This window comes from Pleurodeles waltl, chromosome 5 (assembly GCF_031143425.1).
Source record: "Pleurodeles waltl isolate 20211129_DDA chromosome 5, aPleWal1.hap1.20221129, whole genome shotgun sequence".
Lineage (NCBI taxonomy): Eukaryota > Metazoa > Chordata > Amphibia > Caudata > Salamandridae > Pleurodeles > Pleurodeles waltl.
Genome location: NC_090444.1, coordinates 705,544,635 through 705,568,691, shown reverse-complemented (window position 1 = coordinate 705,568,691; position 24,057 = coordinate 705,544,635). Strand labels below are relative to the sequence as shown.

General features: G+C 45.1%; 1 protein-coding gene across 10 annotated transcripts in view; it reads right to left on the bottom strand.

Moving 5' to 3' along the window:
- The window catches only part of MAP7 (microtubule associated protein 7), a 657,230-nt gene that overhangs the window by 195,641 nt on the left and 437,532 nt on the right, over positions 1-24,057 (bottom strand). For all 10 annotated transcript variants that reach the window (XM_069234655.1, XM_069234654.1, XM_069234656.1 and 7 more), the window contains one exon: positions 20,526-20,653. In XM_069234655.1, coding sequence (XP_069090756.1) covers positions 20,526-20,653 — 128 coding nt within the window. The remainder of the gene's footprint in view (positions 1-20,525; positions 20,654-24,057) is intronic.

The following is a 24,057-nucleotide window of genomic DNA, read 5'->3' as shown; positions in this document are numbered from 1 at the left end:
GCTGGGACTTGAAGTCTAGTGGTTCTGGATTGTACAGACCATTTTACTGGGACCTGTGGCTGATTTGCAGTACTGACAAAAGTAAAAGAAAGACTCGGTGAAAGTTTTATTGACAAACAGTATGAACAGTGAATCACTGCACATAGTACTGAATGTTATTGAAAGGTGATAATATTATCAATGGACTCATCATTGCTTGCTTTACATTTTAATACTAACTATTGTGGTGATAAGGCAATGCCAGCAGACCTGACATATTAACTGCACCCACTATATTGTGCTATGTGCTTTTGGGGGGTGGGAGTTGTGTTTTTGGGGTTCAGGACTTTCTGCTGTACAGACTATTAGTTGTACCTCCAACACAGGGGCCACAGAGCACATTAAGGGGGTTATCAGATCTGTGAGACCATTCTTTAACGTTCACTCCTTGCTGATTGTGAGGCCCTTTAGATGTTGTTGCCACAGGCATTCCCACCAACCATTTCTGTATATATGTGCATATCTGTGCCCTAATACTTAGCAGCAATTCTAATAACATATGTTTCGTTTTTTAAATACTAAAAATACCTAATTGGGAAATGATTAAGTATTTCCTGCATTTTGGAGTGATGGGTGCTGGATTTCTAGCTCATAATACCTCCACTGAGTAAGCCAAGTTTAAAAAAAAGTTTACTTGGTTACCACTAAAGGTCTCTGCAAAACTGTGACCTGAGGACACCAGTGGTGAAAGACCCCAGCTGTTGCACTGAGGGCCCAGTACCCTGTCTCCCTTGGGACTCTCCGACCTGAATTTGTGACAAAGGGTAATTATTGTGGATCAGTTTAACAAGCATGTTTGAGCAGTTTTTGTTCTTTATATATGGAGGTTGGTCACATGCACGATAATCTATAGTAAGAAACACTGATATGGGTGTTAACAGTTAAAGCTCTTATTAATGAGGTGGTCATGCCAACCTGTAGTAAGCTAAGGGGTTGCAGGGGGAGCAAGTATTAAAGTAGATGAGGATGTCTATGTTGCAAGATGATGAAGTATTAGACCAAGTGTTGTGGGCCCCTTCTCTTATCCACAATTTTTGTCTTGGAAACAGAGATGGGTAAGTGAGATAAAGAGGAGAGCAGATTTGGACGGAAACATATTGTGACGTACAGCGCATAAAAGTATTATTTATTTTACTTTATTTATATATTTGTAGAGCGCAACTGTCACCATACAGGTATACTGGCACGGAGAGCTGTCTAGGCAGAGCAGTTGCTAGTGCACTGTGGGAAAGGTTTTCTGGAGAAGAGCCATGTCTTTAAGGTTTTCCAGAAAGTACAGTAGTTCACTTGATGATTCAAGAGTAGCTGGCAGCTTGTTCCATAGCTGTCCCGCCTTAACCGAAAAGGCTTGCACACCTTGTCTTTCGTTTTTTAATTATTATAAATTTTTTTTTAAACACAGATAAGGTTTTCTTGTGCCATGCGGAGGTTTCTCCCAGGGGAGTATCTCTAATTTGTCTTGCCAGGGCACAGGGCCGTTGCAGTGGAGGGCCTTCAAGTCAACACACAGATTTAAAGGCTATCCTCCGTTTCAGAGGAAGTCAATGGAGTTCCCTCATTGCATCGGACATGGATGATCTTCGAGGTCTGTTTAGTGCCAATTTGGCTGCTGATGCTTGGACTCTGTATAACCTGCTAATCACAATCTGGTGCTCTTAAAAGTAAAGCGCTGCAGTAATCAAACCTGCTTAGTATTGTGCTGTGCACAATTTGAGATTTTGCTTTGGCTCGCATCAGTGGTAAAAGGTGCCTTAGCAGAGGGGAGAAGCATGAAGCAGGTGACCGCAAGTTTGTTGACACGACTCTCCGGAGACAGTTTATCAAATGTGTCCCTAAGATTACAGACATATCAGAATATTGCAGTTCTTCACCGGTCAAAAGAAGCCAGAAATTAGAAGGTAGTGTCATGGGGATTTTGCTAGTAGAGCAGCAGAGAAACTGAGTTTTTTTCCCAGTTGAATTTGAGGGAGTTTGTTTTCAACTGATTGACGATATTGGTCACTCAATTTTGGACAGCATCCACGACACCCTGCTGATTGTTTATTGATGGGCAAATTAACTGCGTATCGTCAGCATAACTGACCAGCCTAATATTGTGGGCCTTTATAAGAGTAATGAGTGGCCTCATATAAATATCAGAAAGGATAGGGGTAACTGCCAAATCCTGAGGAACTCCATATGGAATGGCTTTGAAATTTGAGCAGTAGCAGGACAAAGACAGCCTGGCATCAATTTGAAATGTAGGAACTTGTCCACTTCAGTATGGTACCACCAACTCCAATTAAAACTAATCTTGCAAGGGTAGTTAACTGTATCAAAGGCGCAGACAGGTTGAGCAGTAAAAAAACCAGTGACTGGCCACTGTCACCCCTTCAAATGGAGTTCATCCTTGCATAGCTGGCTCACTGATAAAAACCAAAGGTTACAGGGGCGTTCAAGTTAGGAAATTGAATTTTTTTTTGAAACACAGAAATTCACTGAAAAAAACAACAAAGGTCACAGGGATGTTATAGTTAGGTTCTGAATTTACTCGTACGAAACCTTAGAAATTCAGCAGTTAGAGTTATTTCAAGTAACTATAACTCGCGACCACTTCATGCACAGATTTGTCTTCATTAATTTGACTGCTAATACTTAATTTATATTTTTAACAATGTTCTGGAAGTTGTCATGAGTGCCGAAATATGTGGGGTAATTAGTAGTGCATGGTGACGGCAGAGTTATAGTTACCTTAAGGCACGAAGTTGCCTCTTAGGGCTTTTCAAAGCCCCAGAGACCTCCACCTCCCTGGGGCGCTGTTGATTATGCATGTGGGTGGGCCTTCCCACACCCCCAAGACCGCCACCTCCCCGGGGCAAAAGTGTTTTAATGACTGCGGGGGCTCATCCATCTCCCCCCGCCCCACCCAGGGCAATAAGTATATTTTATGCCAAACGTTACAGGGACTTTATAGCTTGGTTCTGCATTTAATCGCACAAAAACAGAAATTTACCGGTTATAGAGTCATTTCAAGTAACTATAACTCGCTTCTTAAGGTAACAATAGCTCGCGCACTCGCCATGCACAGCTAATTACTCCAGATATTACAGCACCCATGACAACTTATATTACGTCATTAAAAATATAAATGAAACATTAGCAGTTAAATTACTGGGGGGGGGGGGGGGACTGCACGGCAGGGGAGCCAGTTAAAGTAACCTTAGGGCATGAGTTATAGTTTTTTTTTTCTTTTCACGTTTCTTTATTGATTTTTCTTAAGATAAATGTTCCACATCCAAACTGCACTGATCCAGCATATAAGATGAACAGAAGTTACCACAATACTTGAATACCAAACAAATCACCCCCCCTCCCCTCCATGCTGCTTAGTTGCTGTAGGATACATTGTCCTAGCTTATCAGTGAAACACATAAAAGAACAACAGGGGCACTTCCCGAGTGGTGTAACACTAAGCCAAGAATGTTCAGTCGCCGGTGTACATATTACATAAATAGTCTGAATCCAGTAGACATATACCAACTCCCCAACCTTATTTGCTTACAAATGTTTGTTCGCTCCTCCCTTAAGCTCACCCTCAGGCACCCCCACCCTCTGCTCATCACAGAGCTCAGTCAGCATCAATGCCTAGGCAGCTAGATCATCTGTCAATCGCTCATCTGTCCGTACGTACTTCATTCTATCAGCATCAATGCTCAGGCAGCTAGATCATCTGTCAATCACTCACCTGTCTGTACATGCTTCATTCTGTTTTCCCCTACAGTGCCCATTCTATCTCTTCTCTGAGCCAATCAGTGTAACTTGAAAAGGGGGTTTGGGGGGGGGGGGGGGGGGGAAGAGTGGGCGGCACACTCATTCATTTAATGGTGATGCATCTTCTCACCAACAGCAGGCCCAACAAAAGGAACTGGCGGCTGAGGTTTTTTTTTTTTTGGCTGGGGACAGAATGAGCCCCGGCAATACCATCAGTGGACTTCCCATTCATTCATCTTATTTTAAGTCTCCAACACTCTCATCCACTAGGGTACAATCACAGCACACTGCCACACCACATGCACAAAGTCCGCCGCAGGAGAACCACATCGAACACATTAGGACGAACAAGTGGTGTATATCTTCTTTAAGGTGGCAAGTGCTAGACATACCTGGTGTGTAAAATTGGACTGTGTCAGCTTAAAACGTACATTAGAGCTCACTGTGTGGGCCCCTTCATGGATCTGTTCCCATTCTCAAGTGGTGAGTGACTCACCCAGTGCGACTTCCCATTTCACCTGCACATTGTGCCCGATTTTCGGCAGATCCACTGTCAGTGTACGGTAAAGGTGTGATATTAGTCTGCGCGTCCTTAGGAATGTGAGCAACGTAGTCAGTGTCTGTGAGGGCGGTGGTTCCTCTGGGAAACAAGGTCATATTCCTTGCACTGTCACCGATATCTTGGCACAGTGTAGATATTGCCCGGGGCCTGACAAATGTTTATCTCGCATCTGCCCAGGTGATAAATTGACCATCCGGGTGTAAATCTCCTAGGAGTTCACAGCCACCAGCTCTCCAACGCTGCACAGATATCACCTCAGATATTACAGCAAATGACTGGAGTGCCCAGAGCAGCATATCCCTTGCATATGGTACATGTCGACTCTTACCTCCCGCTCCCAATCCCGACATACATGTTTTATCAGGTGTGGGGTCTCGACAGGTATCCGGGAACCTTGCATAAGCAGCTTAGGGAGTGTCAGTTTTCCATGGGCACCTTGCAGGAGATTGTTTTCCCAATTATCTTCAGAGAGTCATTGGACCACATGCTGCAGATGAGCTGCAAAGTATTATCGTTCCATATTGGCGATTTCGAGTACCCCCGCTCCTATGTCCCTATAAGCACAGAGAGCTTCATGAGTTTCCATTTATGGGTCTATAGCAGTTTAGTAATTAAGCTGCCTATCTCTACAAAGTGTTTCAGGGGTATCTCGTACATGGTGTTTTGTAGTGTGACTAGACATCTGGAAAGCGCCACCATTTTAGTGATGGCCGCCTGACCCATCAATGATAAAGAGAGATCACGCCAAAAGCGGATTGGCATTCTTAAGCCATCCAGTAGTCTGCCAACATTAAGATAAAGAAATTTTTGTTTCATGTGGGCAATCCTGACTCCAAGATATCTCACACCCTCCCCACCGAAGTCCCAACACTAGGAGCGTCTCAATTTTCAACCTCGCCAAGCCACGGATTAGCAACAGCTGGGATTTGTGAACACTGATAAAGAGACCAGACACCTCCCCGAAGGTTTTTAACACACGCAAAGGGTATTAATGAAAATAACTAACTATAAGTGCTGAATTTGTATGGTTTTGCATGAGTAAATTCAGAAGGAAGAGAAAACAATGCAGCCTAACAGCCTGCCCTTATGTAGATGTAAAAATAGCATCTGTGCCTTTAAGGACCCCGAGTCATCCAGTAAAGGTGGCAGTAACTCCACTGCCTCAATATAAAAGAACTGAAGCATTAGGAGGAAATTTGGTAAATAGCTGTTTCTGCTTCTTCCACCTGGTAGGAGGGTGGAGTGCTTATGACGTCAATGGAGAGTCCCATGAGCGAGAACTCTGATACAGGTGAGGAACCATGCCTTCTTTCTCTGGGGACCTCCACTGATAGTCATAAGCACTGAATAGAATAGCAAGCCTATCCCTACAAACTGCGGTAGAGAGAAGCAGAGACGATCAAAAGACCAGATTAAACAAATAAGTTTCTAAGGGAGGCCTGTCGTATTTGAACATCTGTTTTTGCGTCTGAATCCAAACAACAGTGGCAGGTAGAAGTGCGAATAGATCTCCACATTGCTGCTTGATAGATTTCAGTGATTAGTATGTTTCTCATCAAAGCAGCTGCAGTTGCTTTCCCTCTACTGGAATGGGCTTTGGGCCTACCAGACAAAATCTTGTGAATTTGCAGCTAGCATAACAGAATGCAACGTACTATCCATCGGGACTTGGACGTGGCTAAACCTGTATGGACTGAGCCACAGTTTACAAACAATTGATCTGACCTGTGAATATCTTTCCTCTTGTCCAAATAAAATGTTATGACTCGCCTAACATTTTCAAAATGGAAGGTTCTTTCAGCTGGAGTAGGAGGATGCTAAAAGAAAGCAAGCAGAGAGATAGTTTGATTAATGTGGAAATCCCAAATCATTTTTGGTACGAATTTTGAATGAGTCCTCAAGGACACCTTACTACTATGGCATACTGTGTAAGGCTTGTGACAGCATAAAGCCTGAATCTCGCTAATCCTACAAGCTGATGTGACAGCCACAAGGAACACAGCCTTCCAAGAAAGATGTTGCAGTGAGGATTTATGAATGGGCTCAAAAGGTGCCTGCATGGGGCATGAAAGGACTATATTCAACTCAGAGGGAGGGGATGGACGTCATATGGGAGGGAAAACCTTTTTCAAACCCTGTAAGAAATCCCTGATAACAGGAATTCTGAAAAAAGAGGTTTGTGCAGGACATTTTTTGTAGGCAGCAACTGCCACCAAATTAACTTTTATGGAAGAGAATTCTAAGGCAGATTTAGCCTAATGGAGTAAATATGGAAGAATTACATCTTCTTGGCAGGTCCTAGGTTCTATGAGTATCCCAGGTATCATGAGCTATCTTTTAGTAGCCCCATCTCCTACCAGTATAATCAAATATCTCTAAAAGGGTTCAGGAAGGTGTCCACCCCTATCTCAACCCTCGGGAAAATAGCTGGCCTCTAGGACTCAGCCTTAGGGGGTTCCAGACGTTAGTCCCGGTGATGAGGGGTCAGTATTTTTCATCGAATCAACCAATGTTTCCCAGGCCCTGGCTGCATCCAATGTGCACCATGCTCTTGTATCCTGCCCACCTTTGGAGTTCCTGTTTCCAGGTCGCGACTCACCCTGGGGGCCTTCCAGGTGATGACAAGCTCCCCCTTTGTAAGTATGAAGGACAAGTCCTCAAATTTGCATGTAATTTTAGTTTTAGACAGTGCAGGTACCAGCTTAAAAGGCAAAGCCATGGAGTGAATGGCACTTCCCTCTCAACAATCTCAGTCAATATTCAGGTGATTTCCTTACAATTGACTGTGAGAATTGGGTATCTCCAGAACATGTGCATGAAGCCAGCCTCCAGCTCCCCACATCGTGAGCAGTGGGGCTCCTCTGTGTAATGTTAGTTTATTCTGTCGGTCGTGAAGAATGTTTGTTCTCAGGTTGCCCCATTAGGCCCGACGACCACTGCCGTCACTGATCTATGCAGAAATAAGTGGGCCTACAATAGGTCATCCCCGATCAGAACTCTTCAAATGGGTGGAGGACCTCAGTTTTCAGTAAGTCCCCGATTGTCGCTGCACCTGCAGTCGCCCACTCTGACAGTCCTCTCCAGTCTCCCATGTGTGGGAGCATTTCCAGTAGTTTTCTGCAGGCTTCGAAGTCAGCATCACTGCAGTACCCTGAATTCCAGGGTGGCAGTCACATTGGGGTATTTCACTGAGAATTACTCTAGCTAGGCAGTGAAGATTGGGCATGACGGGGCCCATTTTTCCTGCCATCCACTGTGTCAGCCCCCGAAGCTGGACAGCAAGATAATACGCTTCAAAGTCGAGAACTGTTAGTCTCCCCTCCTCCGGGTTTTGCAATGTAGTCAAAGCCACGCTTCTGTGAACCGAGCCCCAGATACTGGCAAGGGCAACCATTTTTAGTAGAGCAACTCAGTCTGCTACTGATAAGGGGAGAGTGAGAGTGAGAGAGAGTGACAGAGAGAGAGAGAGAGAGAGAGAGTGAGAGAGAGACAGAGAGAGACAGAGAGAGAGTGAGATAGAGACAGAGAGAGTGAGATAGAGACAGAGAGAGAGAGAGAGTGAGATAGAGACAGAGAGAGAGAGAGAGTGAGAGAGAGACAGACAGAGACAGAGAGAGACAGAGAGAGACAGAGAGAGACAGAGAGAGACAGAGAGAGACAGAGAGAGACAGAGAGAGACAGAGAGAGACAGAGAGAGACAGACAGAGAGAGACAGAGAGAGAGAGACAGACAGAGAGAGATAGACAGAGAGAGACAGAGAGAGAGAGAGAGAGAGAGTGTGTGTGTGTGTGTGTGTGTGTGCGTGCGTGCGTCTGTCCGTGCGTCCGTCCCCCAGGGAGGGGTATCAGGCAGCCATCACTGGAAATAAATGGGATTTCTGACATGTAGGAATATTAGAAAGTCATCTGCATATAACGCGATGTGCTGCACCTGGGCTCCCACCCTACGGGGTCAGTGTTTAGTAATCTAGTCCAGGTCACAAATTCATGCCCCAAGCCAAAATGTTCCATAACTTTTTATAGCAAGGTCCAATTCTAGGCTATCAAATGCCTTTTCTAGATCTACAGCAAAAATCGCCACCTCTATCTTATTGTAGGGGTTGGCCTCTAGGCGTGCGAAGAGCCTACATATGTTAAGGGCTGTACTACGGCCTGATATGAATCCCGTCTGACCTGAGTGAGTAAGAGTAGGCATGTGGGGTAGGAGCTGAGTGGCCAGAGTCCTACTCAGGATTTTATAATCAATGTTAAACATCAATAGTGGCCTGTAGGGTTGTTTATCTTGGGCCATTTTCCAGGTTTTAATAAAGGCCATCAGGCCACTCGTGTGGAAGTTGGTGACACTCCTGCCCCCTTGGTTGTTTTATAGAGATCTCCCAGTTTGGGAGATAGAATCTCTGCATAGGCAGAGTAACATTTGGCTGGAGACCCATCTGTACCTGGTGTTTATTTCCTAGCTATTGTTTTTATGGCCGCTTGTACCTCTACCAGTGTTATGTTTCCCCCTCCCAGTTCTTCTGTCACTTCCTGGGTGATTTTTGGGAGCTGCAGAGGCATCAAAAAACTCAACGTCTTCTGCGGGGCGGTCTACCGTACTTTGGTACACGTGAGCATAATACTTGTGAAATTCCTCGTTAATGGCATCTTGTCTATATATTTTGGGCCCCTGACATGCCTCCAATTCTGTTTTGCTGGGCTTGCAAGCCACGCTACGAGTGAGCTAGTGCAGTCCCTTTCTGCATGTGCAAGCACCATATAGTTCCTATATGAAAAGCATCTAAGTCTTTCAACATGTTCTTCTACTTTATCTTTAGCTTCTAATAATTCAGGCTTAAATTTTGATTGCCCAGGTCCGCACCGCTCTATGTTCCACAGCGTCTCTTCGGATGAGAGAACTTCAGACAATGGGGTCTGACGTATTCCTGTGAACTCTGCTAGGCACCTACCTCTGATCAGAGTTATGCAAGCGCCATGAGTCAACTAACCCCAGTTCTACCATGCAGAGAATGTACAGGCTAGTGAAACTGTTGAGGAATCGCACGTTGAGGAATTGGGGGGGTAATGGGGGAGCAATCTAAATGGGGGCACGCTACACAATTGAAAATGTCCCCCAATTTAATACAGCCCACTAGATGGAGGGCTAGCTTTCTCGACTTATCAGCCAGAAAAGATACCTGCTCCATCTACATTAGGCCCATATATGCTTCCCAAAGCTAGTTCGCAGCCATCTAAAAAAACAGTCACTACAATGAATCTGCCTGCCAGGTCTATCAGGTCCTGTGTGTTGGAAGGGGACTCCTGAATGTATTCACACCACAACACCCTCCGCATATGGCAAGTATACTGTGCAATAGATGTGTACCCTCCATCTACACTGTAAGTCGCTCCTTCTTTGGCTATGTGATGCGTCTCCTGCTGGAGTGCAATCTGGTCTGCTCATCTGTGTAGGTAAGAGAAGACTTTGTATGTTTTAGCCATGGTATGCATCCCCCTAACATTCCAAGATATCACTGCATAGTTCATGGGGGATGGAATTATGAATGAGAAGCCTCGACCCCCACTAGGGCAAAAACTTTGCCTCCCTCTCCAACATATAAACAACAAATTCCCCAACTCCCACACCCCAGGACAAGCAGGGCAGTGCCCCTCATCCAAATTTACAGTCATCTCACAAACTTGCATGGGTGTATCCACTGGAACCTTAGTCTGAGTGAGGGTAGTGGCTGGTTGAAAGTGGCGTACCCGAAATCCCGCCGATCTGGTTTAAATTCAAAGAGGAATAACACGGACCTTGAGGGTCCTGTTGCTTCATAGTGTTAGCCAATTATTGGTAACAATGCAAGTAGAGGAAGAACCCTCCTCCCCTCAACAACATGGAATAGTCTTACAATTTGGTGTCTGCTTCAAATGAGTTGAGTTCATCAGCAGTTCCTGGAGTTAATTTGGGCAGGTTTAGGTTCCGAGTCCGCAGGAGCTAGTATCGTGCTCAGATTCCGAGTCGAGGGCGTCACCTTCACACAGCGAGACAGATGGGCTTGTTCCACTCCTGCTCATGCTGCCACCACCTCCAGTGCTCATTGTCGGTCCCTCTGGACCTCCACTTCTGTAGGGGACATCCTGGGATTACCTGCCACCGTGTCATGATCCCCTTTGCCTGGGACTAAGCCTCAGGGTCCCCTGACTAGGGCTAGCCTGTGGGTATAATATGATACAGTCCCATATTTCTTGAGGAGTCCGAAAGAACTGTGTTCCTTCCGGAGCAAGAACCATCAGCCTCACAGATCACAACGTGGCATACTTCAAGCCCATCTGATGGAGGCTCCATTTTGCCTCAAGAAAAGGAAAGCGTTAGTTCTCTATGGCTCTCTCGAAGTCTGGAAAAATAATGATTTTGTTGTTAGCCACTCTAAAGTTTTTTTCCCAGGGATAATCCAGGATGTAGTCACGGTCCTCATAATGGAAAAACCAGGCCACCACTGGTCTCGGGCGTCAGCACTCTATGCGCTCGCTACAGACTGTAGAATAGAGAAAGCCCCTCTGGGGCCACCTCCTCATGCAGCCAGTTCTCCAGGTAGGTCAACATGTTCCCTCCTTCCACTCACTCTGGGAGACCCACTACGCCGATGTTGTTCCTTTGTGAGCTGTTTTCAGCATCTTCCGCTGTGATCTCTAGCATCCGGACTTTATCCTCCATGTGTGTGATCCACTCCCACAGCGTTGCCATGTAAGAGGAGATATCTTTCATGGTTCTCTCCGCTGTCAATCCTCTTCACTAGCCGCCAGTGATCATCCTTCTAAATGTTTACATCTGCTCCCAAAGCATCAATTTTCTTTTCTAAAGCTTTTCTAGAGGCAGTAATATCTTGAAGAATGTCTTGAAGTATGGGGACCCCAGAGGGGGTCCACCGGCAGAATTAAACTTACATTCGCAAGCACATGGTCAGGCGCTACATCCGAGACCAGGCCTCCTACATCCAAGTCCCTCTTTCTGGTACCTTTTCTCATTGTAGCAGGTTAAGGAGGAACAGTGTTATGCGCTCTAAGAGTAAACTCTCACCGCTGGCTCAGGCTCCGTGACAATTCCTCGTGATGCATGTGTGACCAGCGTTTAGGCCACAAGAGCTTTATCTACTGCTCACATCAACATTTGTGTTCGCTTCTTGAACCTGGATCTGTGATCCTGTAGGTGTGGTTGCAGGATTGAGATTGTTTGGCGTGCCACATCTATAGTGCAATCCGTTTCTCTAATGACTTGGATGTCCCAACCTGTTATGCTGCACCCAGCTCTGGATGGAAGCATCCTGGACCTCTCAGGGGACAGATCTCTGCAGAGATCCAGTTTAGTTGCCAGTAAGCACTTTCTCAGGGGTTACCCCAGATTCTCTCTCTTACTTGTCCAGTTCACTGCAGTTTCCGGGGTGGTAAATCTACCACTGTGTAAGAAGGTTGTAGGGGGAAGCTATGCGATCTGCCTCATGATTCCACGTGCTATGATGTAATAGTGTGAGTATGTGCGGCCTAGTAGGCTTTGGGGGCTCCAGGTGTATGCCAGATTCTGCAGCCAGGTGTGTTCTCCCCGTCTCTTCTTCCTCCTGACAGTCAGCAAATGACCGCAGCACTCCTCTACTCCCCCCTTTTCCATGTATCAGGCAGCTGCACTATGTACTATGCTGTTTGCTTTTCATGTAAAGTGCATATCAGTGCAGGTATTAGCATTGTGAAGCACTGGACCCTGGGGAATATGACTTTCTTGGGGAGTATGACTTTCTGTGTAGGTGGTATTGTTTCCTATTGTCAGAGTTTGTGAGCCCAAGGTTATGTCTAAGTTAAGCAGTGCTCACCCTAGTCTGCGTGGCACTGGCTTCCCGCGCTGCAGTGAAGCACCTCCATAGGCACAAGAGAGATGGACATATTTGACCCATGTTCCTCCCCGGGCCCTTCCCATGACTGGGTCTGTCACACCTGAGTGGGCCCCAGAGCCCGCTGAATCACAGTTTGCTCAAGGCTCTTCGTTGCCCCGGTGGTCCACACCTACATGTGCTCCCCTTCGGACGTCTAGTCGATGGGCCCCTTGTGTGCTGGGGCACTCTCCAGCACTCAGTTCTATACAGAAGCATGCCAGGAGCCACCAGTTAATGCAGCGTGGCACAATCCTTGGCCGGCATCGTGTGCTCGCAGCCTCGCAGGGCATGCAATCGGCAAATTAGCAGTGCGCAGACTTTGCAGGGCAATTGCACTTCACTAAGACAGTCTATGTTTTTTGGGAGGGTCCCAAAATCCTTCAGTGGCCCCTGGCGTTAAATTAATGGTAGGATGACATTGGATGGGTGTAAGGAAATGCCTCCTTGGCATGGTTACCCACTAACTTTTTGCCTTTGCTGGTGCTAAGTTTTGATTGAAAGTGTGCTGGAACCCTGCTAACCAGGCCCCAGCACCAGTGTTCTTTCCCTAAACTGTACCTTTGTCTCCACAATTGGCACAACCCTGGCACTCAGGTAAGTCCCTTGTAACTGGTAACCCTGGAACCAAGGGCCCTGATGCCAGGGAAGGTCTCTAAGGGCTGCAGCATGTCTTATGCCAACCTGGGGACCCCTCACTCAGCACATGCACACTGCCTCACAGCTTGTGTGTGCTGATGGGGAGAAAATAACTACGTCGACATGGCACTCCCCTCAGGGCGCCATGCCAACCTCACACTGCCTGTGGCATAGGTAAGTCACCCCTCTAGCAGGCCTTACCGCCCTAAGGCAGGGTGCACTATACCACAGGTGAGGGCATATGTGCATGAGCACTATATGCCCCTACAGTGTCTAAGCAAAACCTTAGACATTGTAAGTGCAGGGTAGCCATAAGAGTATGTGGTCTGGGAGTTTGTCAAACACGAACTCCACAGTTTCATAATGGCTAGACTGAAAACTGGGAAGTTTGGTACTGCGAGCCCGTGAGTAACCAGAGACGACCCCCCTGAGCCCCCACAGCGACGCTTGCAGAGAGATTCCAGAGGCTCCCCCTGACCGTGACTGCCTGTAACAAGGGACCCGACGCCTGGAACCAGCACTGCACCTGCAGCCCCAGGACCTGAAGGAACCGAACCTCAGCACAGGAGTGACCCCCAGGTGACCCTCTGCCTAGCCCAGGTGGTGGCTGTCCTGAGAAGCCCCCCCTGTGCCTGCCTGCACTGCTAGAGTGACCCTCGGGTCCCTCCATTGTTTTCTACCAGAAACCCGATGCCTGCTTTGCACACTGCACCCAGCCGCCCTGGGGAAGCTGAGGGTGTGTTTTGTGTGCCTACTTGTGTCCCCCCCAGTGCTCTACAAAACCCCCCCCCTGGTCTGCCCCCTGAGGACGCAGGTTCTTACCTGCTGACAGACTGGAACCGGAGCACCCCTGTTCTCCATAGGCGCCTATGTGTTTTGGCCACCTCTTTGACCTCTGCACCTGACCGGCCCTGAGGTGCTGGTGTGGTAACTTTGAGGTTGCCTTAATCCCCCAACGGTGGGCTGCCTATGCCCCAGAACTGAGACTTGTAAGTGTTTTACTTCCCTCCCCCAGGAACTGTTGATTTTTGCACTGTGTCCACTTTGAAAATAGCTGATTGCCATTTTTACAAAGACTGTATATGATATTGCTTTTATTCAATGTTCCTAAAGTATTTAATTGAAGTACCTTGCATTTAAAGTGTTTACTGAAAATCTTGAACCTGTGGTTCTTAAAATAAACTAAGAAAATATATTTTTCTATATAAAAACCTATTGGCCTGGACTAAGTCTGAGTGTGTGTTCCTCATTTATTGCCTGTGTGTGTACAACAAATGCTTAACACTACCCTCTGATAAGTCTACTGCTCGACCACACTAGCACAAAAGAGAGCATTAGAATTATCTAATTTTGCCACTATCTTACATCTAAGGGGAACCCTTGGACTCTGTGCACACGATTACTTACCTTGAAATAGTATATACAGAGCCAACTTCCTAAAATGGGGATTCAGTGGGCGGGAACTCAGTGTCTTGCAACCATCTCTATCGGACCCATCTCTTCCACTTGAATGAATAGGCTGAATGTGTAGATGGTCATTTAGTCTCCTTGAGGAAGGTTCACACATTCTTGTGGAAGCTTCAGATGCCCATACTAATCTAGCTCAGGAGCCATGCTGCCAAACTTAAGGAGGAGAGGTTGGGGTGAACCGTATGGATTCCGGTGTTGCAATAAGATACAGTCTGCATGGGAGTGTCTAATGTGGATGCTCAGACATGTGGAGAAGGTCTGTGAACCACCACTGCCGGGGACACTCTGAAGCAATCAGGATCATTCTGGCCCTCGAGTAAGACAGTTTGATGAGAATCGATGGAATCAAGGAGGTCGGAGGAAAAGCAGAGAAATCTGACCAATCTGTCCATAGGTAATTTCCCATTTTCCCTCAAGACAAAGTCTGGGCATTTTTTGTTTTCTGCTGTTGCGAGTAAGTCTACTTGAGAAAAACCCCACATGCTGAATATGGTTTCTACGACCTCGACATGAGGAACTCACTTGTAGTTTACCTAGAGATCCTTGTTTAGGGAGTCTGCCTGAATGTTTTAAACCCCCAGAAGATAAGTTGCAGTGATTCTTGGGTCTCTAGTAGCTGATTCCAGATTGTATGGGCTTCATGAGACAACTGCCTGGATCTCCCCCCCCTTCCTTGTTCAAATAGTAAATTTCAGTTGTGTTGTCAGTCTAAACGACCAGATGTTTTGTCTTGAAGAATAAGAGAAAAGCCTTCAGCACCAGATGAACTGCATGTAGCACGAGAAGAATGATGTGAGAAGTTATTTCCCTCTTTGACCATGTTCCTGTAGCCTGAAGATGATCCATGTGTGCTCTCCAACAGAGGCATCTGTTACTATTGTCTGAAAGGGAACCTCTTGATAAAAAGGCATCCTTTGCAGGAGATTCACTGGGGAACACCACTGTTTCAGGGATGGTACTGCTTTGGGAGACAGAGAGATCGTGTCCTTCCAATTGCCTGAAGCTTGATCCCACTGATTTTCCAGACACTTGAAGTAGTCTCATGTGGAGATGAGCATTTGGGGCCAGAAAAATGCATGAGGCCATTGAGCCTAAGAGAGATGACACTGCGCTCACTGAAGCATGGGTCACTTTCAGGAGAAAGTGACACTTCAGAAGGATTGAAAACAGTCACTGTAAGAGAATATTTTCCTGTACAGGAGGAAGTTGAATAAGGCGAAGTAAGCTGTGAACCAGTCCTAGATCTAGAGCTGGTATGATGAGAATGGGTGTGAACGCTGAGAAGACTGCCTTGAGGAAGAGTGGCGGGAACGATAATGATGTTGATTGATAACGGACTTTAGAACTATGGTGAGATCTGGAAGGAGGAGTGCTAGATATCAGGGATGGCATAGTAGGTCTGTCCGGGAAAGGTGCTTCCACAGGTGTTGGTAGAGAAAGAGGCACTGGCCTTGCAAGAGGTGCTGGAATTGGAGGAGGCACACAATGTGGAGGCGCTGGAGGTGCTAGAACAGGCGCCGGAGTTGGTGGAGGAGCAGGGGAGTCTGAAAGTGTCATGGGTGATGATGGAGAATACACCCCAGGGGACTCAGTATGAAATAGAAAGTATATGTTGTGATCTTGGTCTCCTTGACGTTTACTGTCTCCTACATCTCGACGTCCATAATCATCAATATCTAAGTTCTCCTTCGCCCCTACGTCATGGTGTCCTTTGAGGTCTACCTCGTATGTCCTGACATCGAATGTCTTCTCCTGTTCAACGTCATCCACATTCTTGCCAGCAAACATTTTGGCATCCTAGCTTGGCTCGTCGTCGAAGCCCTTGACACCGACCCAGAACATGTTTTTTTCTGGTGGCTTCTCTTTTCAGATCTCCCACACCTGGAGTCTTTAGAGGAAAGTGACAGAGCCCTGGTAGAGGACCAACCCTCTCCTCGCTCCCTGGATGTCCCACCTTCAGACTGCGCCTGTGCTGCTCTTCTATTACATGAAGGGGAACCTTCTCCCTTTCACTCAAGGTGCGCCTGGAAATGTTGTGTGAACACTTGTCGGGAACATGACTGTCAGGAAGGCGGATGATGCAAAAGTTGTGAGGGTCTGACTTGGCCATCTTTCCTCCACAGGCAAGACACTTGTAAAGTAGAGACAGCATTTTTCTTGACAAATGAAAAATATTTTCTGGCAGAAAGTGACTGAAAAACACTGGAGTAGCTGAATTCTGTTGAGTGAAACAGCTATCAAAGAGTGTAAATGAGAATTTTAAAGAAAAAAAGCCAAAATAAGCCAAGCTCACAGCTCCAATATCCTGTCACCAGGAGACGGAAAAAAGAACTGAGGCAACTGCCACCTGCTGAGCATGGTGGGGTGTTGAAAGACTTGCTCTTTAAAGGTAGAGACACTTTTTTTTTTTACATCTTCATAAGGTCAGCCTATTGGGCTACATTGTCCTCTTTTTTTTCCCTTTAAAAAAAAAAGTTTGTGAAATATTTATTCAGTATTTATGTGTACATATTATATATATATATATATATAGATATATATACACATACACACACACGTACTTTTTAAACTGCATTCTGAAGCAATTGCCCAGATTAGCATAGCTTATAGGCGTCAACAACTCATGTCATAAGTATTTTCTCCAGGCCTTACTGAAGAAAGGCGAAAATCTACACTTAAGTAATCATATTAGAAAAAAGTGCTCCAAGATCCCCATGCATGGGCATGACTGTTCGGTGCTTATGACTATCAATGGAGATCCCCTACAAGAACTGGCATAATCAATTCTTGGGGTTGTAAAGCACTGGTGACTGCGTTTATCTTTGATTCTAGACAGTATGTCACTTGTAATGGTGGTTGCAGATAATGTCCTCAAGTACTTATTTTTGGGGACAGGGACTAATTTAGCATCAATAGACTTTGGCCAAGAGGAAGGCAATAAAAGGAGAAAGACGATGGAAGGAAGAAAAACACTGACAAGACAGAAAGTGGTCATGGAAAAAAACCTGCAAGAGTGAGATCATTACAGGAAGTGTAGGGTGGTGAACGAAAGAGGCATCTGATGGAAGACTAAAGACCCTTGGAATTTGGCAACTCTGGCATTCTAACAAAAATGTGGGCCCAAGAATGTATTGTTTTTATTTTATTTAGCAACTAAGCACTTTTTATAGAGTAATCACTAAACTACTGACCTTGGTGTATTCTGTGATGTATCCTGAATTGACCTTCAAAGACTGGATATTTGACAAACACATTGGGTATGCAGACAAATAAAGGTTTTTAGTTGTATTTAATTTGGACCACTGAAGGTAGACAGTGTTCTTCAACTTTCAAGCAGCTTAGGTTCCTGAAAGTCAGAAAACTGTACTGCATTTCTGCTGAGATTTCAAGATAGGTGCTTAGAGGGACTAAACAGTCCCAAGTTATTTCTGTAGGGAATCATAAAACTGATGCAGTTAAGTTGGAAATCACACATCACAGACTTCTGGCTGGGGCTTGAGTAGATTTCTGTTTTTTTTGTGTTTTTTTTTTTCTTTGAGGAGACTCACAAATATTTCTTATACTGATAACAATTTATGCAAATCACAGATTTTGATACATACTTCTGGAGACTGTTTTTAGGCAATACACTGGACTATGCCAGGCAGAAATGAGTAATTGAAGCTTTTTCTGTGTTCTTCGATTCTGCAGTGAAAATGATCTGTGCAAAACCCCTTCCTGTGCTCCTGCATGATATATAGGAAGTTATGTTTCCTTTCACAACATGCAAATATTCATAATACTGCTTTTCATCAACTAATATTTTACAAATCTCCAGTGTGTGAAATGACCTATAAATGGCTTGTAAATGCCCACAAAACTAAAGGTATGTTTTTGTTGACTGTCCACTGTTTACACCTCTCTGATATCATTGGCATGCATACATTTCTGCTAAAGAGGGCAACTAAGATGATGGGTTGGAACAGGAAGCACACACTGCTGTTGCAACTCTGGAGAGGAACATAGCTCTGTCAGGCTGCCCGGCTGGAGGGGTTTGCCAAGTGAGATTGGATTGGGATAGCCAACTGGGGGATGTTTGGCAATGCTCGGCGACGAAATCCCTTCAGAATCTGCAATCAAACTTCTCCTTATCAACATACAATTCCATATTGGCATGTGTTGGCTGTCCACTCCCTCCTTCTACAAGACTTCCCTGAATTAAGCCCTTTGGAGGCCAATCCCTTTTTATGCCCATTAGGAAAAGGTGGCATATCCCAAATTTACAAATCCTTGATCCTTAACACACCGGACAGGTTTTCCCAGCTTAAACAATAGTGTGAGGGGTAGGAGGGCATCCCAGATGATGCAGACTGAGGAGATGCCCAAATGGCACCCCGCACCCTTGCCATTTCACTAGTCCTTCATGTCATACAACTGAACGACCTCCTACCACATAATACACACATTGCAGGCAGCCTTCCACCACCCAGCTATCACCGTTGTGCATCCCCCAGCTATCACCGTTGTGCACCCCCCAGCTATCACCGTTGTGCACCCCCCAGCTATCACCGTTGTGCACCCCCCAGCTATCACCGTTGTGCATCCCCAGATGCCGACTTCTACCATGTGGTGTGGTGTGGTCTTGCCCGGTAATTGTGCCTCACTGGAGGTCCATCAAGTGAGAGCTCTTTGGCGTCCTTGAGGCCCCCCTTGAATTTCTCCCAAGAGTGGCACACCTGGGGATCGGGACAATATAGGGGCAAGCAAGCAGAATGCATACTAGTAGGTCTACCCACACTTCTGGCAAGAAGAGATAACACATAACTGGACACCTAAAAAAACACCCAAACTCTCAGAAGGCCAAAGAGAGATAGACTGTTGTGGCGAGATGCAGGAGCCGATACACAGAGATAGAGGATGTACCTGTAAACATGCAAAGAACTGGGAGGCCTGGTGGGACTACTCGGGCTGACGGGATAGTGCGGATACATAAAATGAGTTTCTTCTGTTATATATGCTGTGGTGTAGTTTGTCCTTCCACGGTGGACTATGTGAGGTGATGTGCTTTGGTAGGGTTGTTTTTGGTCCTTACCATGCCATAAAATGTAATAAAGTTTGTTATATATAAAAAATAAAAATAAAAAGACTGTACAACCACCCCCCACGCTTATGTCAACCAGGATTCAGTTCCTTTACTTTTTTTTGTTATAAATGCACATAGGAATTTGCAGTGGTTGCATTAACTAATGTTATTCCTATAAATAATGCATTTTCTGACATTTACTTTAATCTGATAATTAGGTTAATTTGCAGTGTGCCTTAAGTTTTTATACATAAATAGTTGAAGGTGAAGACCACCAAGGAAGGCTATTCAGTTGTCTCCCTGGTCTGATTGATGGTTATTGTCTCTTGCTGTCTCAATGTGTTGTGACTAAGAGGCCAACTCCTTGCCTCTCTGGCTGCAGCTGCTTGAGGCATTGTCACACTGCCAGGCTCCATCTTTCCTAGTCCCCTCTTTTCCGACACTCACCCAGGAAGACAAAAGAAGCAGGATACTTGAGGCAACAGAGAAATGGAGAGGATAAGAAATACAAATTGAATGTAATCTTCTATCAGTTCAAATATTTTATTACTCACTGGAATCGGTCTGATAATATCTAGGTTTATCTAAATAGATGGGAGAAGCAAATACACTACTTTTTCTACTGACCCTTCTATCAGTAGAGACATCAAGCATATGCAGCTATTATCCCTTTTGGAAATGGTTGTTTGGCTCCAAGGTTATGGTTGCTTGTTAAAACTTGTTAGTTCATTTGTCCTCACCACACGCACAGGTACGAAAATTATAAAGCTGATGAGAACTCCATCAGCAAGTGCCTTGAATGCGGATGATCTTGATCATTATTGTTCTTGTTTTTACGAATAGTTCACCACTACATTCCGTATATATGGCAGCAAGATTTTCACCAAATAAAACTATAACATACACAGAACTAAAATTCTAAACGACTGTTGCAATTTTATGCTAGCCGTTACTCGTTGTAGGTTTACGTTTCCAGAGGCTAAACCTCTTGGACAGAACATAATTCGAGTCAACACGTAAAAACGCAGCTGTGTTCTGCTATATTTGCTTTTACCATATGAGTAAGTGCTATGCAAATACATTCTGGGCGTTATAACTCTACTTACCAAGCTGGTGATGTAGCTGGCGATTTGGCTTTGGGAAGAGAAGGTGACTGGGACCTTTTAATGTTGTACGTTGGATTTAGTAGTGTAGCTGTCATTTCGTTTTGTCTATCCTTATCTTTTTTGTCATTCTGGGCAATAAAACAAAATAATTAAAAACATGTTAGACAAGTATAGAATTATATTATCTCAGTAACACTACTAGACTACATCTGTGTGTGTCCTTGAAAAACAACGAATGATATCAAATTTCAGGTTTCTCATATGAGTAGGTCGTGACTTACTGGTAGCTCTCCAACTAACTAAGTAGCTCATCTGTGTCCAGTCCCGCCTACTAAATTAGAAGCTTGTGCTTGGCTGAAGAATACATGTATACCAACATTTTAAACTGTGTATATGACAGACTAGAATGTGTGTACTTTCAGAACTGATAAGCTGATGTTTGAATTTCCAAAATCTATTTAAAGCTGATAATTGAATGATAAATCGTGGGGTTGGGAAGGTTTATTATTAATATTACCTTGGTGTATGGAGCATTTAAGCTATGGCCATTCTGTATTACCCACATAAAACATTGACAAATCCTTTTCTTTACAGTATCGCTGGCAATCATGCCTGATGCAGATCCGATGATCACTGCAGGTGATTTTACATTGGGTGGCCACCAACGCAATCTCGTCTGATGTGGTCGCTAATGATAATACTAGCTCAGGGGGATTTATGTTATCATAAATAGCTCTTATTAGAAAAAAAGTTGAAGATTCCCATTATAAACTTGGGGGTCCGATTCAATAAGGCATTTAACGAGGCCATGGAGCTGCCGCTGTGTTTACCCCTGGATAACAAATCTGCAAAGTCAATTTTAGTAAAACATGCGCCACGCATTTGTAAGAGTTTTCACTCAGACTGGGTCCGTGCCTACCAAATGGGTGGGGATGTCTGAGCTCACAACTCCATAGCAACCGCAGTTGTGGCAGTTACAATACTGAGGTTGCAACAACTTGTAATTTTCAAGCAGACGAGACAGCAGCTCTCCTGCTTGCGATTCGAAAGTTATATTTAAATTACGAATGTCTGCTTGCAAGGATGCATTGCACAGTTAAGTGAACACTTTAATGAAGAAGGTACAGCGCAAGGGACAGTTTCACAATCATCACACATGCAGGAATTATCGTGCTACTGTGATCGCTATCCCCAACAGAGGCAGGAAGTTGGAATGGCTGCAAGTCCAAACGTTTTCACAGAAGGAGGCATTTTCTTCGTTGCAAGGATCTGTGTTTGAATTTCCTGCCAGGAGGAATGAGCCTGAGACCCATAACCAGTCTAATTAATGACGATAATATATGGACATGCAACACAATGCTGAGTGGTCAAAGAGCTGTGTTGCAATTATCAATGTGTACATTTAACTCAAGATTGACATACTAAGCTGTTCCAAGGCTCCAAATCTGGAAACTAAGCAGAAAAGTCAAACTCGTTTGAAAAAGGGTCTCTACCAGCTAGAGATTTCTTCAAAATAAATGACACTGGATGGAAAACATTCTTGTATGTTAAGCGTTGGCACACAACAGAAAACAAATCAAACCCATGTACAATGAATGATCAAAACTGTTTAGAAATGTAAATTCCTTGGGATCTGGATCACAATAACCGCAGATGCCCACTATATGGCTAACATTATGCCTCTGCTCCAGAAGCTAGAGAGAGACATAAAACGTTAGAGTAGGCTGCCATTCTCCATTATAGGTCGGGAAGCCATGTTTAAAAATATAGCACTACACTGGTTTCTTTATGTGCTCCAAAATTCCCCCAACAGAATACCAGATGCCTTCTTCAACAAAGTGGACATACTAGTTAGAACACTGTTACGGCCAGAGGACAGCCTTGTATAGCAATGATAATGATTCAGTGTAGTAAATTTGAGGGAGGTATAGCTCTGCCAAACATTCGCAAATATTATGAGGAAGCACACGTGGGGGGTGGTGAACGACTGGGCATATCAGGAATGGGAGGACTAGGCGTTTTGCCTAGCTAGAAAGGGTATGGCAAATAGGAGCTACCTACACACCCCATATGGGGGGAAACTAGAGATACAGGTGGGCCTGGCATCAAAAACAGTGATTGACATATGGAACAAACTAAGCAGAGAACTGAAGTGGAAGAAACGCCTGACTCCCAGAACACCATGATGGGAAGGTACGAGGCTGCAGCTGGGAGCGATGAGGAGTGACCTCTGGGGATGAGATGCAATAGGACTCTCCACATTAGGAGACGTGTGGGATGCAAACTGAATAGTGACATTTGAGCACCTACTGAAGGAATATGAGATGCACAATACACAGCGGATAAGGTATAGACACACCAGGAATGCATACCACACAATGAGGAAATACAGGAAGTCTCCCTCATTGAGCATAGATCGCTGGACGGTTGCATGAATAAAAAACTAGTCTCACTTACATATGGCACCCTAATGAGGAATTCACAGGGCCCGTAGTGCACTTACAGGCATGCTGGGAAGATAACTTTAGGGAATTAGATGAACAGGACTGGTTGACTGCATTGGGGTTTCCTCATGAAGTCGCAATTAAAAGCAGCTCCCTCCTGATACAAATTAACATAGTCCATAAGACGCATTACATGAGGGTACTGCTTCATAAAACAAGAAGGGCAGATCACCCAGGATGCCTGAGAGATTGTGGACTCAAGGGTACCCTGCTGCATATCCTGTGGGAATGTCCCATACCGAGGCACTTTTGGTAGAAGGCAGGTAAGTCACTGAAAGAGGCAGCAGGGGCATCAATGGGCTTGCAGCCCTGAACTGCCTTGCTGGGTACTTGTGAGCCCACGGACTTTACCAGGAGTCAGAAAATACAGACTAATATGGGATGCATGATTGCAAAGAGGGACATGGCACAAAGAATGGGGGTGGGAGTGGGGGGGTGGGGGGGGGGGGGGGGGCAGGTCCCCTCCCAAACATGATGAATGGGAAATTGGGATGAAGCGCAGTAACATTTTGGTAAAAAAAGGATATATAAAGGGAGGGAGGGCTTGAAGAAATTTGGGAGAATATGGGGCACATGGGAAATGGGGAACCTGTAAAGAGAGGGAGGCCATTACTATTAACGGCGAGGAGAACCAAACTGCCCAGGAGTAGGAAAGATGGGATATTTAAGAAGGACTAGAACTTTACTGAACTATGGCACAAGGAGGTGTTCTTTGCATGGAGATGCATGTCCCTTACCTAATACAGAGATGGGATCCTGGGAAAATATGTATGTTTTGCTGCCCCTGCTCCCCGCTCTCCTGATTGTTATGAGCCCCCGGAGATGGAAAGGTTATCTGTCAAGTATACCATCTGGTCACCTACTGATGCTCTGTATCTGATGAAAAGTTGGTCAAAATGTTGATGATATAATAAAATATATATATATTTTTTTAAACGGTCTAGATAAACCTGTGGAGTGGCAAGGTAGGTCAAAATACATGACTGGCACAAAACCTTAATGGTGAAATGTGACCTCTGTAGGTCTTG